Source organism: Manihot esculenta, chromosome 11, assembly GCF_001659605.2.
Source record: "Manihot esculenta cultivar AM560-2 chromosome 11, M.esculenta_v8, whole genome shotgun sequence".
NCBI classification, from domain to species: domain Eukaryota; kingdom Viridiplantae; phylum Streptophyta; class Magnoliopsida; order Malpighiales; family Euphorbiaceae; genus Manihot; species Manihot esculenta.
This window is the reverse complement of record NC_035171.2, coordinates 4,527,791-4,550,286: the sequence shown is the minus strand read 5'-3', so window position 1 is coordinate 4,550,286 and position 22,496 is coordinate 4,527,791. Positions and strand designations below refer to the sequence as shown.

The 22,496-nt window shown below is 28.1% G+C and overlaps 2 protein-coding genes across 11 annotated transcripts; both read right to left on the bottom strand.

Annotated features, from left to right (window-relative positions):
- Window positions 1-10: 10 nt before the first annotated feature.
- On the bottom strand, window positions 11-12,058 carry LOC110625782 (proline-rich receptor-like protein kinase PERK3). Of its 8 annotated transcripts, none has more exons than XM_043961370.1 (16): window positions 11,583-12,058; window positions 11,419-11,466; window positions 11,107-11,315; window positions 10,936-11,019; window positions 10,739-10,809; window positions 5,010-5,089; window positions 4,652-4,784; window positions 4,319-4,474; window positions 4,129-4,207; window positions 2,936-3,256; window positions 2,760-2,843; window positions 2,570-2,640; window positions 2,052-2,131; window positions 1,733-1,865; window positions 1,449-1,598; window positions 11-236 (listed from the first exon to the last, which is right to left on the bottom strand). In XM_043961370.1, the coding sequence occupies exons 3-16, from the start codon at window positions 11,228-11,230 to the stop codon at window positions 33-35; spliced, it is 1,770 nt and encodes a 589-aa protein (XP_043817305.1). In that variant the 5' UTR covers window positions 11,231-11,315; window positions 11,419-11,466; window positions 11,583-12,058; the 3' UTR covers window positions 11-32. The 8 variants fall into 8 exon arrangements, 7 of the variants coding, with proteins under 7 accessions (XP_043817305.1, XP_043817302.1, XP_043817299.1 ...); XM_043961367.1 differs by adding an exon at window positions 1,306-1,369 and having other exon boundaries at window positions 11,107-11,466; window positions 11,583-12,049; XM_043961364.1 differs by having other exon boundaries at window positions 11,107-11,466; window positions 11,583-12,051.
- A 1,012-nt stretch (window positions 12,059-13,070) lies between these two features.
- Window positions 13,071-18,168, bottom strand: LOC110626279 (proline-rich receptor-like protein kinase PERK15). Of its 3 annotated transcripts, XM_021772096.2 has the most exons (15): window positions 18,007-18,168; window positions 17,551-17,895; window positions 17,377-17,460; window positions 17,177-17,247; window positions 16,667-16,746; window positions 16,314-16,446; window positions 16,004-16,159; window positions 15,842-15,920; window positions 15,064-15,423; window positions 14,884-14,967; window positions 14,673-14,743; window positions 14,176-14,255; window positions 13,870-14,005; window positions 13,516-13,674; window positions 13,071-13,435 (listed from the first exon to the last, which is right to left on the bottom strand). In XM_021772096.2, the coding sequence occupies exons 1-15, from the start codon at window positions 18,038-18,040 to the stop codon at window positions 13,388-13,390; spliced, it is 1,920 nt and encodes a 639-aa protein (XP_021627788.1). In that variant the 5' UTR covers window positions 18,041-18,168; the 3' UTR covers window positions 13,071-13,387. The 3 variants fall into 3 exon arrangements, 2 of the variants coding, with proteins under 2 accessions (XP_021627788.1, XP_021627791.1); XR_006352459.1 differs by lacking the exon at window positions 13,870-14,005; XM_021772099.2 differs by lacking the exons at window positions 13,071-13,435; window positions 13,516-13,674 and having other exon boundaries at window positions 13,870-13,925.
- Between the last annotated feature and the right edge of the window lie 4,328 nt (window positions 18,169-22,496).

Below are 22,496 nucleotides of genomic sequence, written 5' to 3'. Positions count from 1 at the left end.
GATTTAAAGTGATAAAGGAGAATTCTGGTCTATTAAAAATAAGATGAGATGTTTAAGGTTTTTATTAAATGTAACATATTCATCTCATCAAATGAAGTTTCTGGAATGATGTGGGAGGAACCATAACTTGTTGCTTCTGTTGGTCGTCGACTGGCATGTCCACGATCTCGTATACCATAATTATTAGTTTCTTCCATGATAAAAGGCTTGAGGCTAGGTTTTGGCTCGTCTGCTTCCTGAAAAAAAAAAAAAAAGTGCAGCTCTATAAGGAGAAATATTATTAAAGGAAAAAAGCAAAATCACCGAGTAGATGAACTTAGATGGATACTTTATGCAAAATCTTGAATAAATATTATTTTTTATTTATTCAAATTGATCTTGAATCATAAAAAAATATATGCAAAATCTTTTAATCTAGTAATATATATATATATTGATCTTGAATCAAATTGATCTTGAATATATATATATCAAATTGATCTTGAATCATTTAATCTAGTAATATATATTGTATCCTAGCTAAATACTTTATGCAAAATCTTAATAAATATTATTTTTTATTTATCTAATTTTAAATTTTAACAATTAAATTATATATTCATTCCTAATTACCATTTCAAAAAAAAATTCATTTTGATTCAAAAAAAAATTTCATTCCTAATTAATAAATTAAATATTTAAAATTTAAAATATATTTTTAATTCTAAAAACTTCTTACAAATTTAAATGTAAATGTAATTATATATTCATTTTTAAGAAATAATAAATAAAATACGTTAGTTTTTAATTTTGCACCCTTCATATAAGGGAACAAAGGAGGTTTGATAAATGATTAAAATTAATTAATAAGATAAATCATAACCTATAAGTAATTATATTCTTCTAATTCAAATAAAAATATATGTTTAATCTTGAAACTATTCAATCCTATAAATATTAATTATATGATTTAATTCAATATTTGACAAAATTAACGATTAAGAAATTATGTATGAACTTTTAGATTTATGCTTTAAAGCTTTAAGGTAAAATATTCATCATTGTTTTTACATTTGTTTCAATAATTATAAGATAAAAATTATATTTCATTAATATGTTATCAATTTTGACTAAAAAAACTAATTTATTCTACATTTCAAATTAAAACAATTAATATTTATGCAGTTAAAAATCAACCTTTGTTTCTAATGTTAAGATATGACAGAAATTAAATGAAAATTAATTTAGGCATCAATTAGATCAAGTTTTAGTATAAATATGCATATAATTTCTAATAAATTAACATAAAAGAGTATAGAATAATACTCCATTGCAATTCATGATCGTATAATTCCTCTGAAGGCAATTTTTCTTCGAGAACTAGACGTATCTACATGGCATGCCAATAAAATAATTACAAACTTGAAGATAGTATATAATTTTGAGATTAGTTATGTGAAAAATTTTACCTTTTTCATTGTTGGACGAGAATTTGGAGATTGATTTAGACAAGAATTAACACAAGAAATCATTCGATACATTTGTTCACGGTCAAAAGATTGTAAATTGAAATCTACAAAATTGGTATATCTTCCCTCCTCTTTAATTAGACGATTTGCCTACAAAATATTAATTAAAAAAATTATTTATTAATAAATCATAAATGCATTGGATTAAAATCTAAATAATTCCAATTGAAATCTAAATTCAAAATTTTTATATCATAGTTTTATTAAAATAAATAGAGTCATACCCAAGTAACAATGTCAATGCCGTTTTCTATAGGTTTTCTTCCCATAATCAATTCTAAAAGTGTAACTCCAAAAGAATAAATATCAGATTTATCAGAATACTTCCCCAGTTTTGTTGTTAGTGGATCTTCATAACTGCAAAAGAATTTGTTAAAATTATTAATACTATCTTAATGGATTACTTATATTTTTTATGTATTATTTTATCTATTTTAATATTTATTTTATTTTAAACTATTCTAAGAGAAGATAATAATGACATTAAAAAAATAAAAAATAATAGCAATACAATTAAATGATAGAAAGAAAATTATATCTTACACATGGGTTCCCATAACTGATGATTTGGATATGTGAGTAGCACCGTCGGTAAAAAATTGAGCAAGTCCAAAATCTGTTATCTAAACAAACTATTTAAGTTAATTAATAAATTTGTTATTCCATTTGTATATATATATCTTAATTTAAAATTAAAGTTATTTTTCACACTTAGTTCTATAAATATACTTTTACTTTTTTTATTTGGTAAATTACACAATTTTCCGTACTTCAATCAAGTTTATTAAGAAAATATTAAATCATGAAAAAAAGACAAAAAACCTACTAAGGTTGATTTACTAATGTTTTTTATAAGCAATCAATTTTATTAAAAAAAGCCAAAAATATATGGCCAAACTAAAAAAGAATTAGAATTCAGATTTATTAATTAATTACAAAAATCAAATTATGTAATTAAGGAGTTTACATAATTTTTCAATATTGTTAAAAATAAAATTTTGATATTTAATGATTAAAATTCGGTGTATAGTGAATGTTTATTTATTATAACATTACCTTACCTTAGGTTCAAAATCTTCGTCAAGAAAAATATTATCCGGTTTCATATTTAAATGAATAATTTTAGGATTACCTACAAAAAATATAAAATATAAATATTTGAGGTAATATAAATAAAAATAAATAAATAAATAAATTCACACTCAAAAGTTAAAATCCTGCAAGTAAGAATGTGTAGTAGTATATACTCACAGTGTTCATGTAAATATTCCAATCCTTTTGCAGAACCTATGGCGATCTTCATTCTTTTTTTCCAGTCCAAAACATCCCCACTTCCTACAATACGATTTGTAATTTTTAGGATTTATCATGTCATATTGATTAGTTATACGAACATAAAAGTAAAAGAAGGGATATATGGGACTCACCATGTAATTTAGATCTCAAGGACCCATTTGGAAAATACTTTGAAATAAGCAATCTATTGGATCCATGAATACAGTAACCAACCAGTTCAACGAGGTTTTTGTGTCTGACGCTTTTGAAGACCATAATCTCCCTCTCCAAACCTTCTTCGAATTGTACATCCGGAAAATCAAGTCTCTTAATAGCACGGATCTCACCATCTAAGGATGCCTTAAAAACATGACCAAAACTACCTCGACCAATTTGGTTATTGAGCGAGAAATGATCAGTTACCCTTGCTAGTTCACCGTATGAATATGACTTTGGCCCAATAGTATTCTCATCTGTGTTTAGTGACAATCAATAAACAATCATTATGTTTAACAATCTTTTAAAATAAAATTTAACAACTTCAAAATAGCAAATGGTTTCATGGCCATTGATAATATATATTTTTTTCTTATGAAGAATTATTCCTATTTATTTACTTTTCCTTAAATAATAAAAGAATAATATGTAAAATTAATAAATAAGTCAATGAACTTGTAAATTGACTAAAATGTTAACTATTTAATACAAAATTCCAATTTATATATTGATTCCTAATTAATAAATTAAATATTTATAATTTATTTTTTTAATTCTAAAAAACTCTAACCGATTTAAATGTAAATGTAATTACATATTCATTTTTAAGAAATAATAAATAAAATATGGTAATTCTTAATTTTGCACTTTTCATATATATAAGGGAACAAAGGAGGTTTTCGGTTGATAAATGATTTTTTTGTTCTTGTCTCCTATAATTATTAAAAATAACTAATAAGATAAATCATAACTCTATAAATAATTATATTCAAATAAAATTATATTTTTAATCCTGAAACTATTCACTATTATATATATTAACTATACGTTTTAATTCAATGATTAACAAATTTAACGATTAAGAAATCATGTATGAACTTTTAGATTTATGTTTTAAAACTTTAAGATAAAGTTTTCATCATTGTTTTTACAGTTTGTTTGAATAATTATAAGATTAAAAAATATATTTAATTAATATGTATCAATTTTGGTTAAAACCTAATTTATTCTAAATTTCAAATTAAAAAACTTATTTTTTACAGTTGAAAATTAAATGATAATTTAGGCATCAATTAGATCTATAAATATGCATATAATTTATAATAAATTAACATAAAATAATATGGACCTTTATATATCATACCGCATTGCAAATTGTGATCGTATAATACTTCTGGAAGCGATTTTCCTTCAAGAACTAGACGTATCTATATGACATATATAGCAATAAAATAATTATAAATCAATTATGTAATAGGCTTTCACATAATTATATTGAAAGATACTACAATTAAATTAATTATGGAAACAATTTTTACCTTTTCCATTGTTGGACGAAATTTTGGAAGTCGATTTAAGCAAGAATTAATACAAGAAACCATTCTATGCATTTCTTCATCATCAAAAGATTGTATTTTGGAATCTACAAAATTTGCATATTTTCCATCTAAAGCCTCTCTAATGTGAAGATTTGCCTACAAGATAAAAAAATATATATATATTTATTAATGGATCTTAAATGCACTGGATTAAAATCTAAATAGATCCTATTGAAATCTAAATTCAAAATTTTACTTTTTTAAACGACTATATATCAATGAGAAAAAAAATTTTCTTTATATCATAGTTTTTATTAATGCAAATAGTCGTACCCAAGTAACAATATCAATGCCATTATCTAAAGGTTTTCTTCCGGTAATCAGCTCTAAAAGTGTAACACCAAAAGAATAAATATCAGATTTATCAGAATACTTTCCTAATTTTGTCGTCAGTGGATCTTCGTAACTGCAATAGAATTATCACAATTAAAATTCATATAGATTTTCTTTAAGAAAATAATATCTTCAAATTAAGGAGTTTTAATTTATTTTTATGTGCTTTTTTTGTTTTAATTTTTATTTTAGTGTAGATAATAATGACAGTGAAAATGAAAAAGACAATAATAGTAATGCAATTCTTTTATATATAAAAAAACAATTAAATATAGAAAGAAAGTTATATCCTACGTACACTTGGGTTCCCATAACTGATGATTTGGATATGTGAGTAGCAGCATCCGTAAAAAAATGAGCAAGTCCAAAATCTGTTATCTAGACAAATGATTTAAGTTGGTTAATAAATTTATTATGCCATTTATATATAATGTATATATTAATTTAAAGGTGAATAAGTTATTTTGGCACTTAATTTCATGAATATATTCCTTTTTTTAAATCATGAAAAAAAAATAAAAAATCTATTAAGGTTGATTAGATAAACTCACTTGGCTATTAGATGAACTCACTTGACTATTATAAACTTACTTTTCAATTTTTGAAAAATTTTAATAAGGCTATCGTCTTTCGGCCTATCTTTTCTCTTATATCGTTTTAGCCAAATAATATTGGTTAAAACTCTTGACAGAATTTAATTAATCTTTTATAATTTAATTAGTTAGATTGCAAAATCTAATCTATCCAGATTTAGATATGTCCCTTCATACAATTACAAGTCTCATTCAGCTGGAAAATCTGTTGTTAACTCCTCTGGAGACAATAGATACTACACATTTTGAGGAAGGTACAGGCACACAATAGAAACTTACTATAAAAAACATGGATATCCCCCTGGTTATAAACCAAGAGGATCAAATGTGACTGTCAACAATGTTACCGCTGTTGATAACGTTCAAGCCATCAGTTCAATTGGACCTCAGACAAATATTGAGAAATCAAGATTCTCATTAACGCAAGAATAATATCATGGCTTACTAGCACTCCTCAATGATTCTCATCTTGAAGCTAAATCCTATCCACAGTTAACATCTAACAACTCTCAGGCAATCTCTACTCCTGTTACAAACTTGGTATCTGCCTTTGATCCTTAACCAGGTACACATTTGGCATTATCTGTTTCTGCCAGTTCTGATGTTTGGATAGTGGACATGGTGAAACAGACCATATTGCACATTCACTGCATCTTTTCAGTACTTATCACAACATTCCACCCATTGTTGTTACTCTTCCAAATGGATCCAAGCTTCTTGCAAAAGTTGCAGGCACAGTTCAATTGACAGACAAATTGATACTGAATGGTGCTCTTTTCATTCCAGAATTTGCCTTCAATCTCTTATCTGTGTCTAAGCTTACTCTTTCTGGTAATTGTTGCCTGGTTTTTCAGCAGTATGCTTGTTTCATACAGGAATTGACTCACTGGAAGATAGTTGGTACAACTAAAGTGAACAATGGTCTCTACATGCTAGTGCCTTTCAATCTTTCTAGAGTATGTATTGTTGATAGTAATTTTGGTAAATGACACTTCAGGTTGGGTCATCCTTCACCTTCCAGACTTCAAACACTTCAAGCTCATATTCCAGATATCTTTGCCTCTCATAATAAAGTTGTTTGTGATATTTGCCACTTTGCAAAACAAAAAAGGCTTTTGTTTTCTGATAGCATATCTACTACAAATAGAGCTTTTGAACTAATACATGTAGATATTTGGGGCCATTTTCAGTATGTTCAATAACTGGTCACAAATTCTTCTTTAACTGTTGGGGATGATTTCACTAAGTTCACTTGGATTTTCTTATTGCACTCTAAATGTGATGCCAGGTCTTGCCTTCAATCCTTTTTTAATCTTGTAGAAACTCAATTTTCTACTAAGATCCAAAAAATCAGAAGTGACAATGGAGTTGAATTCCAAATACCAGCCTTTTATGCTTCTAAAGGAGTCATTCACTAAATATCCTATTTTGAGAATCCCGCATTGAATTCCAAATACCGTGCGAGATGAGGTGCAGCCGCCCGAGGTACTAGCGAACCACAATATTCGAGGGTCCGGTCCTGATTTAGCAATTGTATTCGATTTAGTTGCGACGAGAACGTCGCAAATTTAGCAGGAGATCCAAGTGGAAAGTGGATCCAAAAGTTATTTGGATCGGACTGTTTCAATTGGTATTAGAGCTACCCTGGGTCAGAAAAATTATGCAGAGTTAGTGAGCCTGCGAGGAAAGGGCCACCCGTAGTATCAGAGCCACCCTGAGTCGGAAAAAGTATGTAGAGCCTGCATGAAAAGAGCTACCCGTGTGAGACAAGGACGTTGCAAATTTAGCGGGGGAGAGTATGATACACAATTGCTTGCTTAATTTGGAAAGGCAGTGTGATAGACAATTGCTTGCTTAATGTGGGAAGGCGCCTCACATCGGTAGAATTACAGAAAATCCAAATTGTCTATAATAGCTAGCACGAAACTACTAAATAATTTGGGTTAACTATTTTGGGTTAAGTGGAAAGTGGATCCAAAAGTTATTTGGGTCAGTTTGAGTCGGACCGTTTCATTGAAGGTGTTGATTATTTTGATATGTTTTCACCTGTTGCTAAGATAACCACTGTTCGATTTCTCTTAGCTCTTGCAGCTGCTAATGGATGGTTTTTATAATAGTTGGACATCAATAATGCATTCCTTCGTAGAGATCTTCATGAAAAAGTATACATGACACTTCCTCCAGGCTTTACCTCTCAGTCTAACAAAGTTTGTCACTTAAACAAGTCACTTTATGGTTTAAAGTAAGCCACTTGTCAATGGTATTCAAAATTGTGTAATACTCTTATCTCCCTAGGTTATAAACAGTCTATCTCGGACTATTCTCTCTTTGTTAAGAAATATGATGTTCATATTATTGTGATATTGGTTTATGTCGATGATGTTATCTTGGTTGGCACAAATTTACAAAAAATTAACACTGTTAAATCTTTTCTTAATAATAAGTTCAAAATAAAAGACTTTGGTGATTTGAGTTTTTTTCTGAGGTTGAAAGTAGCAAGAACTAAAGCTGGCATCTCTCTTTGTTAGCGGAAATAGCCCTTGAGATCCTTAATGACTTTGGCTTTTCAGATTGTAAACCAGCTCCCACTCTTATCGCTACAAAAAACTTTCGGATTACTAATGAATTTTTCTGTTGGTAATCCTATAAAAATACATTGGTAAATGAATTATCAACGGATTATAATCCGTTGTTAAAAAGCTCGTTGGTAAACCGTTAGTAATACCGACAAATTTACTAACGGAGTTTCCGTTATTATTTCTAACGGATTTTAAATCCATTAATAAATTGAGAGAAAAATAATTTACTAACAGATTTGAAATTCGTTGATAAATCTATTAGTAAATTATCAACTGATTGAAATTCGTTAATAGATCCATTGGAAATTTAAATAATTTTAAAATAATTATTATTTTGATTAAATAATAAATTTTGTTATTAATATTATTTTTTATTAATTCAATAAGATTTAAAATTATATTATTATTGTTACTAAATTTTTAATTTATGTCTAATATTTATTAGAAATACATAGAAGGGGGGATAAGAGAAAAGCAAATGAGAGAAAATGATAAGAAAAGAAAAAAAAAAAAGAGAAAAAGAAAAAAATGATAGAAAAATAAAAATTATGAAAAAGAAGGAAGAATGAGAGTATGGTAAAAAGATGATTAGAAAAATGAGAAAAAAAAGAGAAAATAATTAGAGAATAAAATAAATGAAGAAAAGATATAGATAGAAAGAAAATGATAGAAGAAAATAATATGAATAATAATTATAGAAAAAATAAAGAATAAGAAAAAAAAGAAAAAAAATAATGGAAAAGAAAAATTATGGAGAAAAATAAAGAAAATAATATAAGATGGAAGAGAATGTGATAAAAAAGGATAAGAAATGAAAGGAAAATAATACAAAAAAATGAGAAGAAAAAAATATGAAATGAGAAAGTGAAATAAAAGAAAGTAATAGAAAAAGAAAGAAAATAATGGAAAGGAAAAGAAAATGATAAAACGAATGAATGATAAAAGAAGAAGAGATAGTGTTATATTTATAAATGTGGATTATTAACAGTTTATTAATGAAATCCATTACTAAATTTTTAAAAAAATAAAAAATAGATTTTTTTCCTTTAAAAATTACCAACGGATTTTAAATCCATTAATAAATTCGTTGATAATTGAAAAATGTGGATTTAAAAAAAAAAAGGCAAAAATTTTATGCGAAATGTCATATTAAATTTAATAATAGATAGCATAAGCACTCCAAGGCTTAGCCTGGTGAAAAGTGCATCCTGTAGCCTTAAAAGGTCTAAGGTTCGACTCCCCCAACCCCTATTTCAAAAAAAAAAATAATAGATAGCATAAGGTGATAAATTCAACACTTTTTTTACTTACTAATTTAATGATAAAATTTAGTAATAAATTTTCAAATTCATTAATAATTTTTTAAACACGTTAAAAGTCCGCTAGTACTTTAAACACGTTTTAAAATTTACTAACATATTAAAATTCGTTAATAAATTATCGACAGATTTATTAACGGACTTTAAATCTGTTAATAAATTTCAACATAAATTATTTTATATATTTATAAATTATCAATAAATTTTAAAATCCGTTAGTAATACCAATATATTACCAACGTATTTTAAATTCGTTAATAAATTTTTATATAAAATATTTTATATTAAAATTTACTAATAAATTTTTAAAATCGTTAATAAATCGATTAAAATTACTAACAGATTCAAATCGTTAGTAAATCCTTCCGTAATCTGGAAATTTTTTGTAGTGTATGGACTCCAAAACTAAGCGTAGTATCAATTCTGGCACACCCTTGGATGATATCCTTTTCTATAGAAGACTGATAGCGGGATTACTCTATTTAACATCCACAAGACCTGGCAGTTCAACAACTTAGTCCGTTCCTTCAACAACTTAGTCCGCTCCTGGATCGCCCCACCTACCTCTATTCATTTACAAGCAGCCCATTGTATATTTCGTTATATCAAGAGCTCTCCGGATGCATGTCTTTTCTTCTCTACTGGTTCAGACTTACAACTGAAAGGTTTCCGTGATTCAGACTGGACAGGTTGTGCTGACATCCAAAAATTTGTTACAGGATTTTGTCTCCTTCTAGGATCCGCTCTAATTTCTTGGTAGGCAAAGGAGCAGTCTTACCATTTCTCGGTGCTCCTCTGAAGCTGAATATTGAGCTCTTGCAACTATCACCTGTGAGAAGTACAGTAGCTATTGTATCTTCTTCATGACCTATTTGTCTGTCACCCTCAACCTGCCATTATTTATTGTGATAACAAATCTGCTATACAAATTGCTGCAAATTCCAATCTTTCATGAACATATCAAGATAGACCGCCATATTGTTCGTGAAAAACTGCTCTCTGAGTTGATTAAACTCCTTCCAATACCATCTGCTGCCCAACTCGCTGATATTTGCACAAAGCCCTTACCTATTGCTCCTTTTCGAGAAATATTATCCAAGCTGAGGATGATTGATATATACTCCCCAACTTGCAGGGGATGTTAAGCCACGTGGAAAATAATGGCGCCAAAGTTGGTTAGAAAAACTGTTTTCAGTTATTTCATGTGTATTACATTTTTTGTAAACCTATTTTAAGTCTATTGTATCCACTGTATATATATACATGTACTGCTACCGATCCAAGATATACAAGAAAATCAAACTTTCCTATAATTTTTGCCTTCGCCAATAAGCAATAATTTTTATTAAAAAAGCCAAAAATATATGGCCAAACCAAAAAAGAAGAACCCAGATTTATTAATTAATTACAACAATCATATTAAACAAACGATGACTTCAATTCAGAATATAAAATTTCAGTATTGAGTGATAAGGTAGTGATAAGGTTATGTGATAGATATAAATAAAATATTTATTTACTATAAAATTATTTTACCTTAGGTTCAAAATGTTCATCAAGAAGAATATTGTCCGGCTTGATATCTAAATGTATAATTTTATGTTTACCTGAAAAAATATGGGAAAAGTATAAAATTTTAAGAAAAAATAAATTATCACAAAAAATAAAAAAATAAATTCACTCTCTAAAGCTAAAATCCTGCCAATTAGGAATATGTTGTACTACATACTTACAGTGTTCATGTAAATATTCCAGTCCTCTTGCAGAACCTATAGCAATATTCATTCTTTTTTTCCAGTCTAAAACATTCTCCTTCCCTACAAAATTAAAACCATTTGTAATTTGCAAGATTAATTATGTCGCATTAGTTACATGAAACGTAAAATAAAGGATATGGGACTCACCATCTAATTTAGATCTCAAAGATCCATTTGGAAAATACTTTAAAATAAGCAATCTATTGGCTCCATCAATGCAGTAACCAATCAGTTCAACGAGGTTTTTGTGACTGATGCTTTTTACGACCATAATCTCCCTTTCCAAATCTCCTTCAGACTCTACACCCGGATAATCAAGTCTTTTGATAGCACGAGTCTCGCCATCTAAGGATGCTCTAAAAACATGACCAAAACCACCTCGACCAATTAGGTTATTGTGCGAGAAATGACCAGTTACCTTTGCTAGTTCATCGTATGAATATGACTTTGGCCCAATACCGTCATAATTCTCAGATGCAGATGAAGATGAACCAGATTCATTCGGATCTGTGCTTAGTGACCATAGAATAAACAACATGCCTCAATTAGTTGATGAAATGAAATGAAAGCTCTATGAAACTACTACTATTTGGTTCCACACATTCAGCTACAACAAGTAATACCTCTAGTATCCATAAGGCGAATCTGCCCGGTTCAGCCCCAAGCTAGAGGTCGTCAGAAGTTGCAGACTTATGCAACCACGACCACAGCTTTCTTGCAAGTATATTCAGTGTGAATGAATGGTCAGAGATAGAGAGGAAGATGTGGAAAGGGTGATGGAAGACGGTAGGTAACTTTAGCATTCAGACCTTCGTTTTCCTTTAAAAAAAATATATATATATATAATGTTGAAGTTGGCGTAGAATGGGCAGCATGTGGCCTCCAGCGGCGAGTCAATGTCATTTTGTGCAATGCATATAAATTTATTAATGAGTTTCTTTTTATTAATGCGCAGCATGTGGTAAATATTTTTTTAGTGATAAATAGACGTGGGCTCATGGGTCCCATCAATGACTTAATGCAACAATCAGAAAGTATCCATTATTTAAACCAAAAAATAATTAATAGTGACATTTTATTAATCGACTTTATAAATAATGTTATTCTTATCCTTTCCGCCCTTTTATCTCTTATAAATAAATAATTTTAATAAAATTTATTTACTTTATTGTGATTGGGGTTTTGGTATATACTTTATAATTATTTTTATTTCACTGGAAAATAAAATAGAAAATTCAATTTAAAAAATAGTAAAAGAGGAAAAATAATATAAATAGATGAAAAGTTAGAGGTAAAAGTAGTTTATCAATTTTTCTTTTCCCTTCATTTATCTATCTTAATTATTCCTTTTTTTTAATTATTAAAATTTTTAAAACCTCACTCCCTATTTGGCACTTTGTGCCCTATAGATACAGTTCCTTATCTGACTTAACAGTCCCATTTAAATTTATAGGGGCCAAAAGAAAAATAATAAATAAATAAAAGTATTAAGAGAAAATAGAACCTTTTTTTACATGAAGAAAAAGAAAAAGAAAATACTGAAATTAAAATTTGTATATATGTGAAATAATAATATGATTTAGAATTGTTTCAAATTATTTGCTATATAGTTTATTGTTATTTGTTTGATTTATTGTTGATAAATGAATTTTGATTTAAATGATTTATTTTTAAATATAAAAAGAAGTTGAGCACCACTAAGCAATTTGCTTAGCGCGTAGGAATGTATTTTTCCTCGCGCAGGTTGTAGGTCCAAGGAGCAGTAGATCAAGATCTGATCAACCCGACCAGAGTTACATCATTAACTATCTTGGAGTATATTTTATAAACTTTATATAAAGTTAATTTTGGAAATATGGCAAAGTTTTAGAGATGAAGTTATATATGGTTGGAATTAGATATATTTAAAGATTTTAATTTTGGTGTAAATATGGGTTATTAGTATAAGTTTTTGTGTTGAGATTAATGAGATGATTATGAAGTGTTTGATCTGAATTGAAATTGTGTTGATGTTAAAAGAAGTTTGAGGGTTAAGATTGAAGTTTATAGAAGTGTGATATTTCTATTCACAGGTGGAATTAAGTTCATATTTCAGGGGAAACTCTGTCGGATTTTCGATAAAAAAAAGGTAATGAATTATATGATATAAAAAAAATAAAAAAAAAAGAGAACAGTTACAAAATATAATGTCTCTAACTTGGTTAATTAAATAATTGGATAGGGGTGTTACAAGAATTGACCATCTACTGATCCCATGTAAACTTGTTCGAAGCCACCCTCGCCAAGAAGATTGTTACCGGAGAAATGATTGGTGGCCTTTGCTAGTTGTTAATATGAATATTGCCTCAGCCCAATACTTGTACTTCTATTAATCGGAGATGAAATTATATATAAAGTGGGGTACAGTGTCAATTTGTTATCACCCTTCTCATTGCATAATTTGTTGAGGCAAAATTCCGTCGAGAGTTAGAAGTATCTATATGGCACAATAATAATGAAATTATTGTATATATTATCAATTATAACATAATATATGGAAAAGAAAAAAAAATTTACCTTCTTCATTGATGGGCGAAATTTTGGAATGTTATTTATACAAATATCAATGCAGAACAACATTCGATACGCTTCTTCATCGTCAAACATTTGCAATCTAGAATCTACAAATCTTTCAAATTTTTTATCCCGCAAAGCCTTCTTAATTTCAGATTTTGCCTGTAGAATATCAATAAAAATATAATTATGTCTATTTATTAACTCAGACTTACATCAATTGGGAATTTCAAATGCATTAATATCAGTGATTGCATGTGAATGGTGAGTTTTGGATCTTAAATATCTTTTATTATATTTTAATTATACAATTACATATCATAAATTTTTAAAGTATACTAGTTGCATACGCCTTACCCATTCAACAACATCAGAGCCGTCTTCTTCTATGAGTCTTCTTCCGGTAATTAATTCTAGAAGCATAATACCAAATGAGTAAACATCTGATTTTACAGTGTACTCTCCAGTTTTTATTGCATATGGATCTATATAGCTGCAATTTAGTAAGCTCAATCAAAATTCATGTCAAGATTCAAGAAATTAAAATCTAAAGAAACACTAGTTTCCTTCTGTTTTCATATGTATTTTATTTTATTTTAATTATTCTAGAAGTAGAACATAATAATGACACTAAAAAATTTAAACATGTATAAATTATCTTACGCTTTGGTTTCCATAGTCGCTGATTTGAATATGTGAATAATAGTCTCCGAAAAAAAGCGTGCAAGTCCAAAATCAGCCACCTAATTAAACAAAATTATTTAAATAGATTAATAAATTTATTTTCAAAAAAGAGTAGATAAATAAATTTATTATGTTATATATATATATATATACAAAAAAAAGGTGTAGTTATTTCTACACCAAATTTCATAAATATACTTCTTATACTCTTATTCTAACAAATTACACTGTTATGTGTACTTTAAGAATATTCATCAAAAAGATAAAATACATTTTAGTTTTTGTGGTATAGTAAAATCAATATTATTAGTTCCTATGAGTTTAAAAACCCTCTATTTATAAGATGGTGGATATATCTTTCACTCACAGTTTAAGAGAGGCAAACTCAGTGGCTCTCTTAAAAATAAAATTTTGACATCCAACAATATTTGATGTTCCACTGTATTATGGATCCAATAATTATCAAAATATTTTACCTTTGGTTTAAAATCTTCATCAAGAAGAATATTGTCTGACTTGATATTTAAATGTATGATAGGAGGTTCACCTAACATACAAAAAAAATAAAAAGTTTTAAGATAAAATAAATTATATATTAACTCAAAGAAAGAACAATAGATATTAGAACCTCAAGAGCTAAAAAGCTTGGCAATTATTAGCTATGAATATATTTAATTATATACTCACAGTGTTCATGCAAATATTCTAGGCCTTTTGCAGAGCCTTTAGCGATATTTATTCTTGTCTCCCAGTTCAAATCCTGATCGCTTTCTACAAAAATCAATTTTTATTTATATTAATTTTCATAACGATTATGAAACAAAAAATTATATATATATATATATAAAGGGAAAGGATGAAACTCACCGTGTAATTGAGAGCTCAAGGACTTATTGGGAAAATACTTAAAAACAAGGAATTTATTGGCCCCTTCAATACAGTAACCAAGCAGTTCAACAAGATTTTTGTGGCGGATGCTGCTAACAACAATAATCTCATTCTTCAGGTATTCTTGCGACTGTAAATCTCGATGATTTTTGAGTTTCTTAATAGCAAGGGTTTCACCATCTAGTAATCCCCTATAAACTTGTCCAAAGCCACCCTCGCCAATGAGATCGTTATTAGAAAAATAATTGGTCGCCTTTACTAGTTGTTCAAATGAATATTGCCTCGGCCCAGTAATTATACTTCTATTCAACTCAGGCGATGACCTAGATCCTTTCGGATCTGTAAAACTGTTAGTACCTCTACATATATACATGTATGAACTTTTAGATTTATGTTTTAAAACTTTAAGGTAATTACACTCATAGACTTATTCTGGTGGAAAGTGCATATGAGAGTTCTCATATTTTATTCCCCTAATTCCTATTTCCAAAAAAAAAAAAAACTTCAAAGTAATTTTTCATTCTTTTCACAGTTTTTTGAATAATTATAAAATAAAAAATTATATTTAATTAATAAGTTATCAATTTTGGTTAAAAACTATTTTATTCTAAATTTCAAATTAAAAAACTAATATTTTTGTAGTTGAAAATCAACATTGTTCAAATATTAAGATATGACACATTAAATGAAAATTTAGGCATCAATTAGATCAAATATGCATATAATTTTTAATAAATTAGCATAAAAGAATATAAACCTGTATGTATAATACTCCTTCGCAATTTATGATCGTATAATTCTTTCGAGAGTGATTTTCCTTCAAGAACTAGACGTATCTGCATAACATAATAATAAAATGATTACAAGTTTTGAGATAATATATATATAGTTTTGAGATTAGTTATGTGAAAAATTTTACCTTTTCCATTGTTGGACGAGAGCTTGGAGGTTGATTTAGACAAGAATCAACACAAGAAACCATTTGATACATTTGTTCATAGTCAAAGGATTGTAAATTGGAATCTATAAAATTTGTATACCTTCTCTTCAAAGCCTTTTTAATTAGAGGATTTGCCTACAAGATATTGATTAAAAAATTATTTATTAATGAATCATGAATGCATTGAATTTAAATCTAAATAACTCCAATTGAGATCTAAATTCAAAACTTTATAAATGGTAAATAGAATTTTTATATCATAGTTTTATTAAAGCAAACAGAGTCATACCCAAGTAACAATATCAGTGCCATTGTCTATAGGTTTTCTTCCAGTAATCAATTCTAAAAGTGTAACTCCAAAAGAATAAATATCAGATTTATCAGAATACTTTCCCAATTTTGTTGTAAATGGATCTTCGTAACTGCAATAAAATTTGTTAAGATTATTAATAACTGTAATAAAATTTGTTAAGATTACTAATACTATCAAATTAAGGAGTACTTATATTTTTTTATGTGTTATTTTATCTATTTTAATATTTATTTTATTTTAAACTATTTTAAGAGGAGATAATAATGGCATTGAAAAAATAGAAAATAATAGCAATGCAATTAAATGATAGAAAGAAAATTATATCTTACACATGGGTTCCCATAACTGATGATTTGGATATGTGAGTAGCACCGTCGGTAAAAAATTGAGCAAGTCCAAAATCTGTTATCTAAACAAATTATTTAAGTTGATTAATAAATTTATTATGCCATATATATATATATATATATATATATATATATATATCTTAATTTAAAATTAAAGTTATTTGGTAAATTACACAATTTTCCGTACTTCAATCAAGTTTATTAAGAAAATATTAAATCATGAAAAAAAAAAAAGACAAGAAACCTACTAAGGTTGATTTATTAATTTTTTTTTATAAGCAATAAATTTTATTAAAAAAACCAAAAATATATGGCCAAACCAAAAAAGAATTAGAACCCAAATTTATTAATTAATTACAAAAATTAAATTATGTCATTAAAGAGTTAACATAATATTTTAATATTATTCAAAAATAAAATTTCAGATGAAAGTTCTACTATACATATGCCATGATATAAATAAAATGATTATTTATTATAAAATTATCTTACTTTGGGTTCAAAATCTTCGTCAAGAAGAATATTATCCGGCTTGATATCTAAATGAATAATTTTAGGTTTACCTGAAAAGAATATAAAATATAAATGTTTGAGAGAAAAGAAATTATCAATATAAACAAAAATAAATAAATAAATTCACACTCAAAGGTTAAAATCCTGCCAAGTAAAAATATGTAGTAGTATATACTCACAGTGTTCATGTAAATATTCCAATCCTTTTGCAGAACCTGTGGCGATCTTCATTCTTGTTTTCCAGTCCAAAACATCCCCACTTCCTACAATACCATTTATAATTTGCAAGATTATTCATGTCATATTGATTGGATATATGAACATAAAAGTAAAAGAAAGGATATGGGACTCACCGTGTAATTTAGATCTCAAGGACCCATTTGGAAAATACTTTAAAATAAGCAATCTATTGGCTCCATCAATGCAGTAACCAACTAGTTCAACAAGGTTTTTGTGACTGACGCTTTTGACAACCATAATCTCCCTCTCCAAACCTCCTTCAGACTGTACATCTGGAAAATCAAGTCTCTTGATAGCACGAATCTCACCATCTAATAATGCCTTGAAAACATGACCAAAACCACCTCGACCAATTAGATTATTGAGCGAGAAATGACCAGTTACACTTGCTAGTTCACCGTATGAATATGACTTTGGCCCAATAGTCTTCTCAGGAGATGAGCCAGATTCATTCTGATCTGTGCTTAGTGACAATCAATAACAACATGCCTCAATTAGTTAGATGAAATGAAATCTCCATGAAACTATTACTATTTGGTACAACAGTTTCAGCTGAAAACAATTAATACCTCTAGTTTCCATCCGGCGATCTGCCCCATTCATCCCCAAGCGAGAGGCGATGAAGTTGCAGACTTATGCAACCACGACCATAAGTTTGTTGCGAGTATATATATAATAGAGTTTCTATAGGGTGTGAATGTGAATGGTCAGAGATAGAGAGTTAGATATAGGAAGGATGAAGGAAGACAGTAGGTAACTTTAGCGTTAGGACCGTCGTTTTCCTTTTTTTGTTTTTTTTCTTATAAAAAAAATAACGTTGAGCGTAGAATTCGCAGCATGTGGCCTCCAGTTAATGTCATTTTGGCCTCCAGTTAATGTCATTTTGTGTAATGCATATTATAAATTTATTAATGAGTTTCTCTTTATTCTAAGTTTCAACGAGGAGTTGTTTTTTTTAAAAAAAAAAAAAAATCTTTTCAGTGTGGTCTTTTATTAGTTCAGAAAAAAAAAATCACATGAAATCCACTTAATTCAATTTGGATGGACTCCATAAACCTCTTGTCAATCTAATTGCTTTTCTTAAAATATATAATAAAAAAATATAATTAATGGGGCTTTCTTACAAAATGAGTATGGAAATTTTATATTTTCACACTGTAAAGGAGTAATTTTATAATATATTAGTGATATTATTTAGGATATCTGATATAAATAATTGTTAAATTTGTGTGAATTAAATTTAATTTAAATTTAATATATTTTCATAGTTTTTTATTTGATGTTGAATTTTTTATAAATATTTTATATTCAATTTATTTTTTAGCATAAAAGGGATGTTAAATTATACATAAGGTTAAAATAGAAGCCATATGCACTGGTAAGAGTTTTTTTTTTTTTTTTTTTTTTTGAAATAGTAAGAGTTTTTTTTTATTTGTTAAAATTTGTTTATAAAAATAATAATCTAAGCCGGCTGACAAATATCAACAATGCTTTTTAAATTTTGAAGGTCCTATTCATCTCATCAATGAGGTTTTTAAAAATAATAATAAATAAAGAAATAGATATTGAAGTATTAAATTAATGAAACTTACAGTAAAGCTAATCAGGTTTATCTGTACCTAATTTATTTTTTAATGGGCACATGGGTGCCATTAATAATTTATATCTGAGGTCCAATCCAAATGTTTGAGAGAGAGATTTTAACTACCAATCAATTTCGTGTAGTGGGCAATATAAAATTATGAAATATATAAAAATAAAAATATAAAAGTCTTATAAAGATAACAAGTTGTTTATTGTTTATTAGGACTAGGGTTGTAAATGAACCAAATCGTTCGTGAGCTATTCGAGGTTCGATTCGATAAAAGTTCGACCGAGCTCGACTTGATTTCTAAACGAGCCAAGCTCGAGCTTAATTTTCAGGCTCGTTTGGTAAACGAGCAAAACTTGAGCTCCATAGTATTCGGCTCGTTAAAACTCGTGAACTCGGCTCGTTCCTGAGTTCATGAGCAAGCTCGCGAATAGACTCGTGAACAGTCTCATTAAGCAAACTGAAATTGCTATCATAAGAGAAATAAACTCAAACCCTGCATATACTTTCATGAGCTAAATCTAAATTTTCTAAAATTAAACTCTATATACTTTAATTACACTTTTAAACTTGCATATATTTGGATCATTAAGATTTAAAAACTCATCTTTATAAGCTTACGTGCTAATTTGTAGATATACTTATTTAATTAAAATTATTTTAGTTTTAAAATTATTAGTTTTAAACTAAAACTCATTATACATGTAAATAAATTAAACTACTCGTGAACTATTCGAGACTAAACTCGATAAAAGCTCGACTCAGCTCGATAAAAACTCGACTCGTCTAAGCTCGTTTGCTAAACGAGCCAAGCTTGAACTTCTTAATACTCGGCTCGAGTTCGAAATGAGTAAAGCTTGAATTCGGCTCGAGCTCGAAAAAATTTTAACGAACCAAGCTTGAGCTCTTCAAAACTCGGCTCAGCTCGATTCGTTTACACCCCTAATTAGAGCATAAGGTTAACGTGATTTCCACCTAGACGTATGAATGGATACACTTATGCTAAGACTCTATCAATGAACAATATGGACTTTAAATTTATTAAAATTCTTTAAAAATTGAAAAGTGAGAATACAAAATAAATTTTTAATTTTATGATCATTTTATTTTTAATCATACATATTAAAATAATTATTTAATACAACTCTTTTACATACATAATAAATATAATTTCATTATTAATATAATAAATTCATATAAAATTGACCAATATCACCTGTTAAATATTTAACTATATAATTTTACTCGATTATAATAAAAGCAGCCCTTTAAAACTATTTTTCTTATATACTTGATTAGTGCCACCACCAAAGGTTGGAGTTGGAATAACTGATTTTATCTAAGATCTAAAATAACTTTAAATATATATTTATATTTTTATATTATTTAAAATTAGTGGATTAAAACTTTATTTCATGCAAAATATTTTTTTAAAAAAATATTTTCTATATTTTATAAAACTTGAAATATTTAGAAAAATTAATCAAGGGAAATTTATTTTTTCAAATGAAAAATTTTATAATTTTTAAAGAAAATGATATTTTCTTTTAAAAAAATAAAATTTTTTTTTCAGAATTATATTAATACTACTGTACATAAATGTATTATTATCTTTTATTTTTAAAATTACAAATTAAATAATAAAAAATAAATTATTTTATTAAATATATTTTTATGAAAAATATTTTTTTTAAAATATGTTAAATTAAAATATTTTTTAAATATGTATTATTTCTTACTAACAAATAAAGCCCTAGGCTTAATATTTTTTTGTTAAAAAAAACTACCGATTATATTAATAAAATTTTATCAAACAAAGAGGGATATCATTCCAAAAGAAAGACGATCATACCTAATAGATTCTCTAGTCAAAGTATGAGCAGTTAGAGTGGCATAACGACGAACCCATCTAACAGTAATATCAGTTCTAAAGTCTAACAAAGATTTATAATCATTCAAAATCAAACTCAATTCAGAAATGTCTAAATGTAGAGACTGAAGAGTTTAAATCACCTACAAACAGTCTATAAGAATGCAGCCATTAAAAGACAAAAATTTCATCGCAAAGAGCAAACAATGATGGAGAGCTAAAACTTCAACAATTACCGGCATACCATTACCTTTCGAAAAACCAGAAACACCACGTTGAAATATACCCTCAGAGTTTTCCACAACAAAACCGTAGCTAATAAAATCTTAAACTTGAAACAAAACCCCATCAACTTGACAAAACCAACTGAAATTGTCCAAACTTGGAGATGACGCACGAATTTAGAGAGGAATGGCTTTAGGATCACGAGCAGGGTTGGAAGAATAAAACAAGTTTCTGCCCCGATATAAAGCAGCAATGGTATTTCCATGTAAAGCACCAGCACGTTGAGCAACTTCCTAATCCGAGATATGATGCATGACGTCTTCCACAAGGTGAGCTGCTGAATTTTGCACCTGGTTCCATAATAATGAGTTCCTTGCTGACCATAATCTCCATGCACAGACCATTACAAAGGTTTTTTGAACCTTATCTTGAGATTTCAAGATCTGCAGTAAAAAATTAAAAAAATTATCATTAGACTGCAAATTTTCCACTCCCCTTAACCTCCAAACTTTCTTGGACAAAGGACAATGCAACAAAATATGATTGACACTTTCATTTTCATGACACGAAGGACATCTAGCATCTACATCCACACCCTTTTGCCTTAAGTTATCCTTTGTAGGCAATATATTTCTACAAGCTCTCCAACAGAAATCTTTCACTTTTCGAGAGACAGAAACATTCCACAAACTAGTCTACAACTCACCCCCCACATTAAAAGATGATCTTCCTAGCAAGTCCATACATACAAAGTATGCAGACTTTACCGTATACATACCTCTTTTATCAAAATGTCACAAGAAGGAATCTTCCTTATTGGTAATACTAATAGGAATACTAATAATAGCCCTGATATCTCTTGAACAAAAAAGCTCTATTAAAAGAGCAATGTTCCAAACCCTCTCATTACCTTAAAAAAGATCACAAACACGCAAATGTGGTTCAATAAAATCGGAGCCATCATCAGCAAAAAAGATATCCTTCTTAGGAACCCAGGGAGCTGAAGCCACTAAAATCTTCTCTCAATTACCCACACTCCACCTTGTACCCCTTCGAATCAACTTCCTTGATGTCATCACACTTTTCCAAACAAAGCTAGCACCATTACTTACATTGGCGGAAAATAAATTACCATTTGGGAAATACTTTGCTTTAAACACTCTACAACAAAGAGTATTAGGATTTGTTAAGAACTTCCACACTTGTTTGCCAAGTAAAGACAAATTAAAACTTCTAAAGTCCCGAAACCCCATACTCCCCTCCTTCTTTCTACTACACATCTTCTCCCACGCTAGCCAATTAATACCCCTCCGCCCTTCTCTTTTACCCCCCACCAAAAGTCATTGACCATTCTATGCAATTCCTTCAAAATA

Excerpts from the sequence above, each read along its gene's own strand:
- LOC110625782 (XM_043961364.1), bottom strand. Across the intron at positions 3,257-4,128 it reads ATGCGGTATGATATATAAAG|ATGAGAATACTATTGGGCCA; the intron begins GTCCATATTATT and ends CACTAAACACAG. Across the intron at positions 237-1,448 it reads CTCGTCCAACAATGAAAAAG|GAAGCAGACGAGCCAAAACC; the intron begins GTAAAATTTTTC and ends TTTTTTTTTCAG.
- LOC110626279 (XM_021772096.2), bottom strand. The coding sequence starts at position 18,040 with ATGAATGGGGCAGATCGCCGGATGGAAACTAGAG. Across the intron at positions 16,747-17,176 it reads ACGAAGATTTTGAACCCAAA|ATAACAGATTTTGGACTTGC; the intron begins GTAAGATAATTT and ends TAATTTGTTTAG. Across the intron at positions 16,160-16,313 it reads GCACTGATATTGTTACTTGG|GCAAATCCTCTAATTAAAAA; the intron begins GTATGACTCTGT and ends AATATCTTGTAG.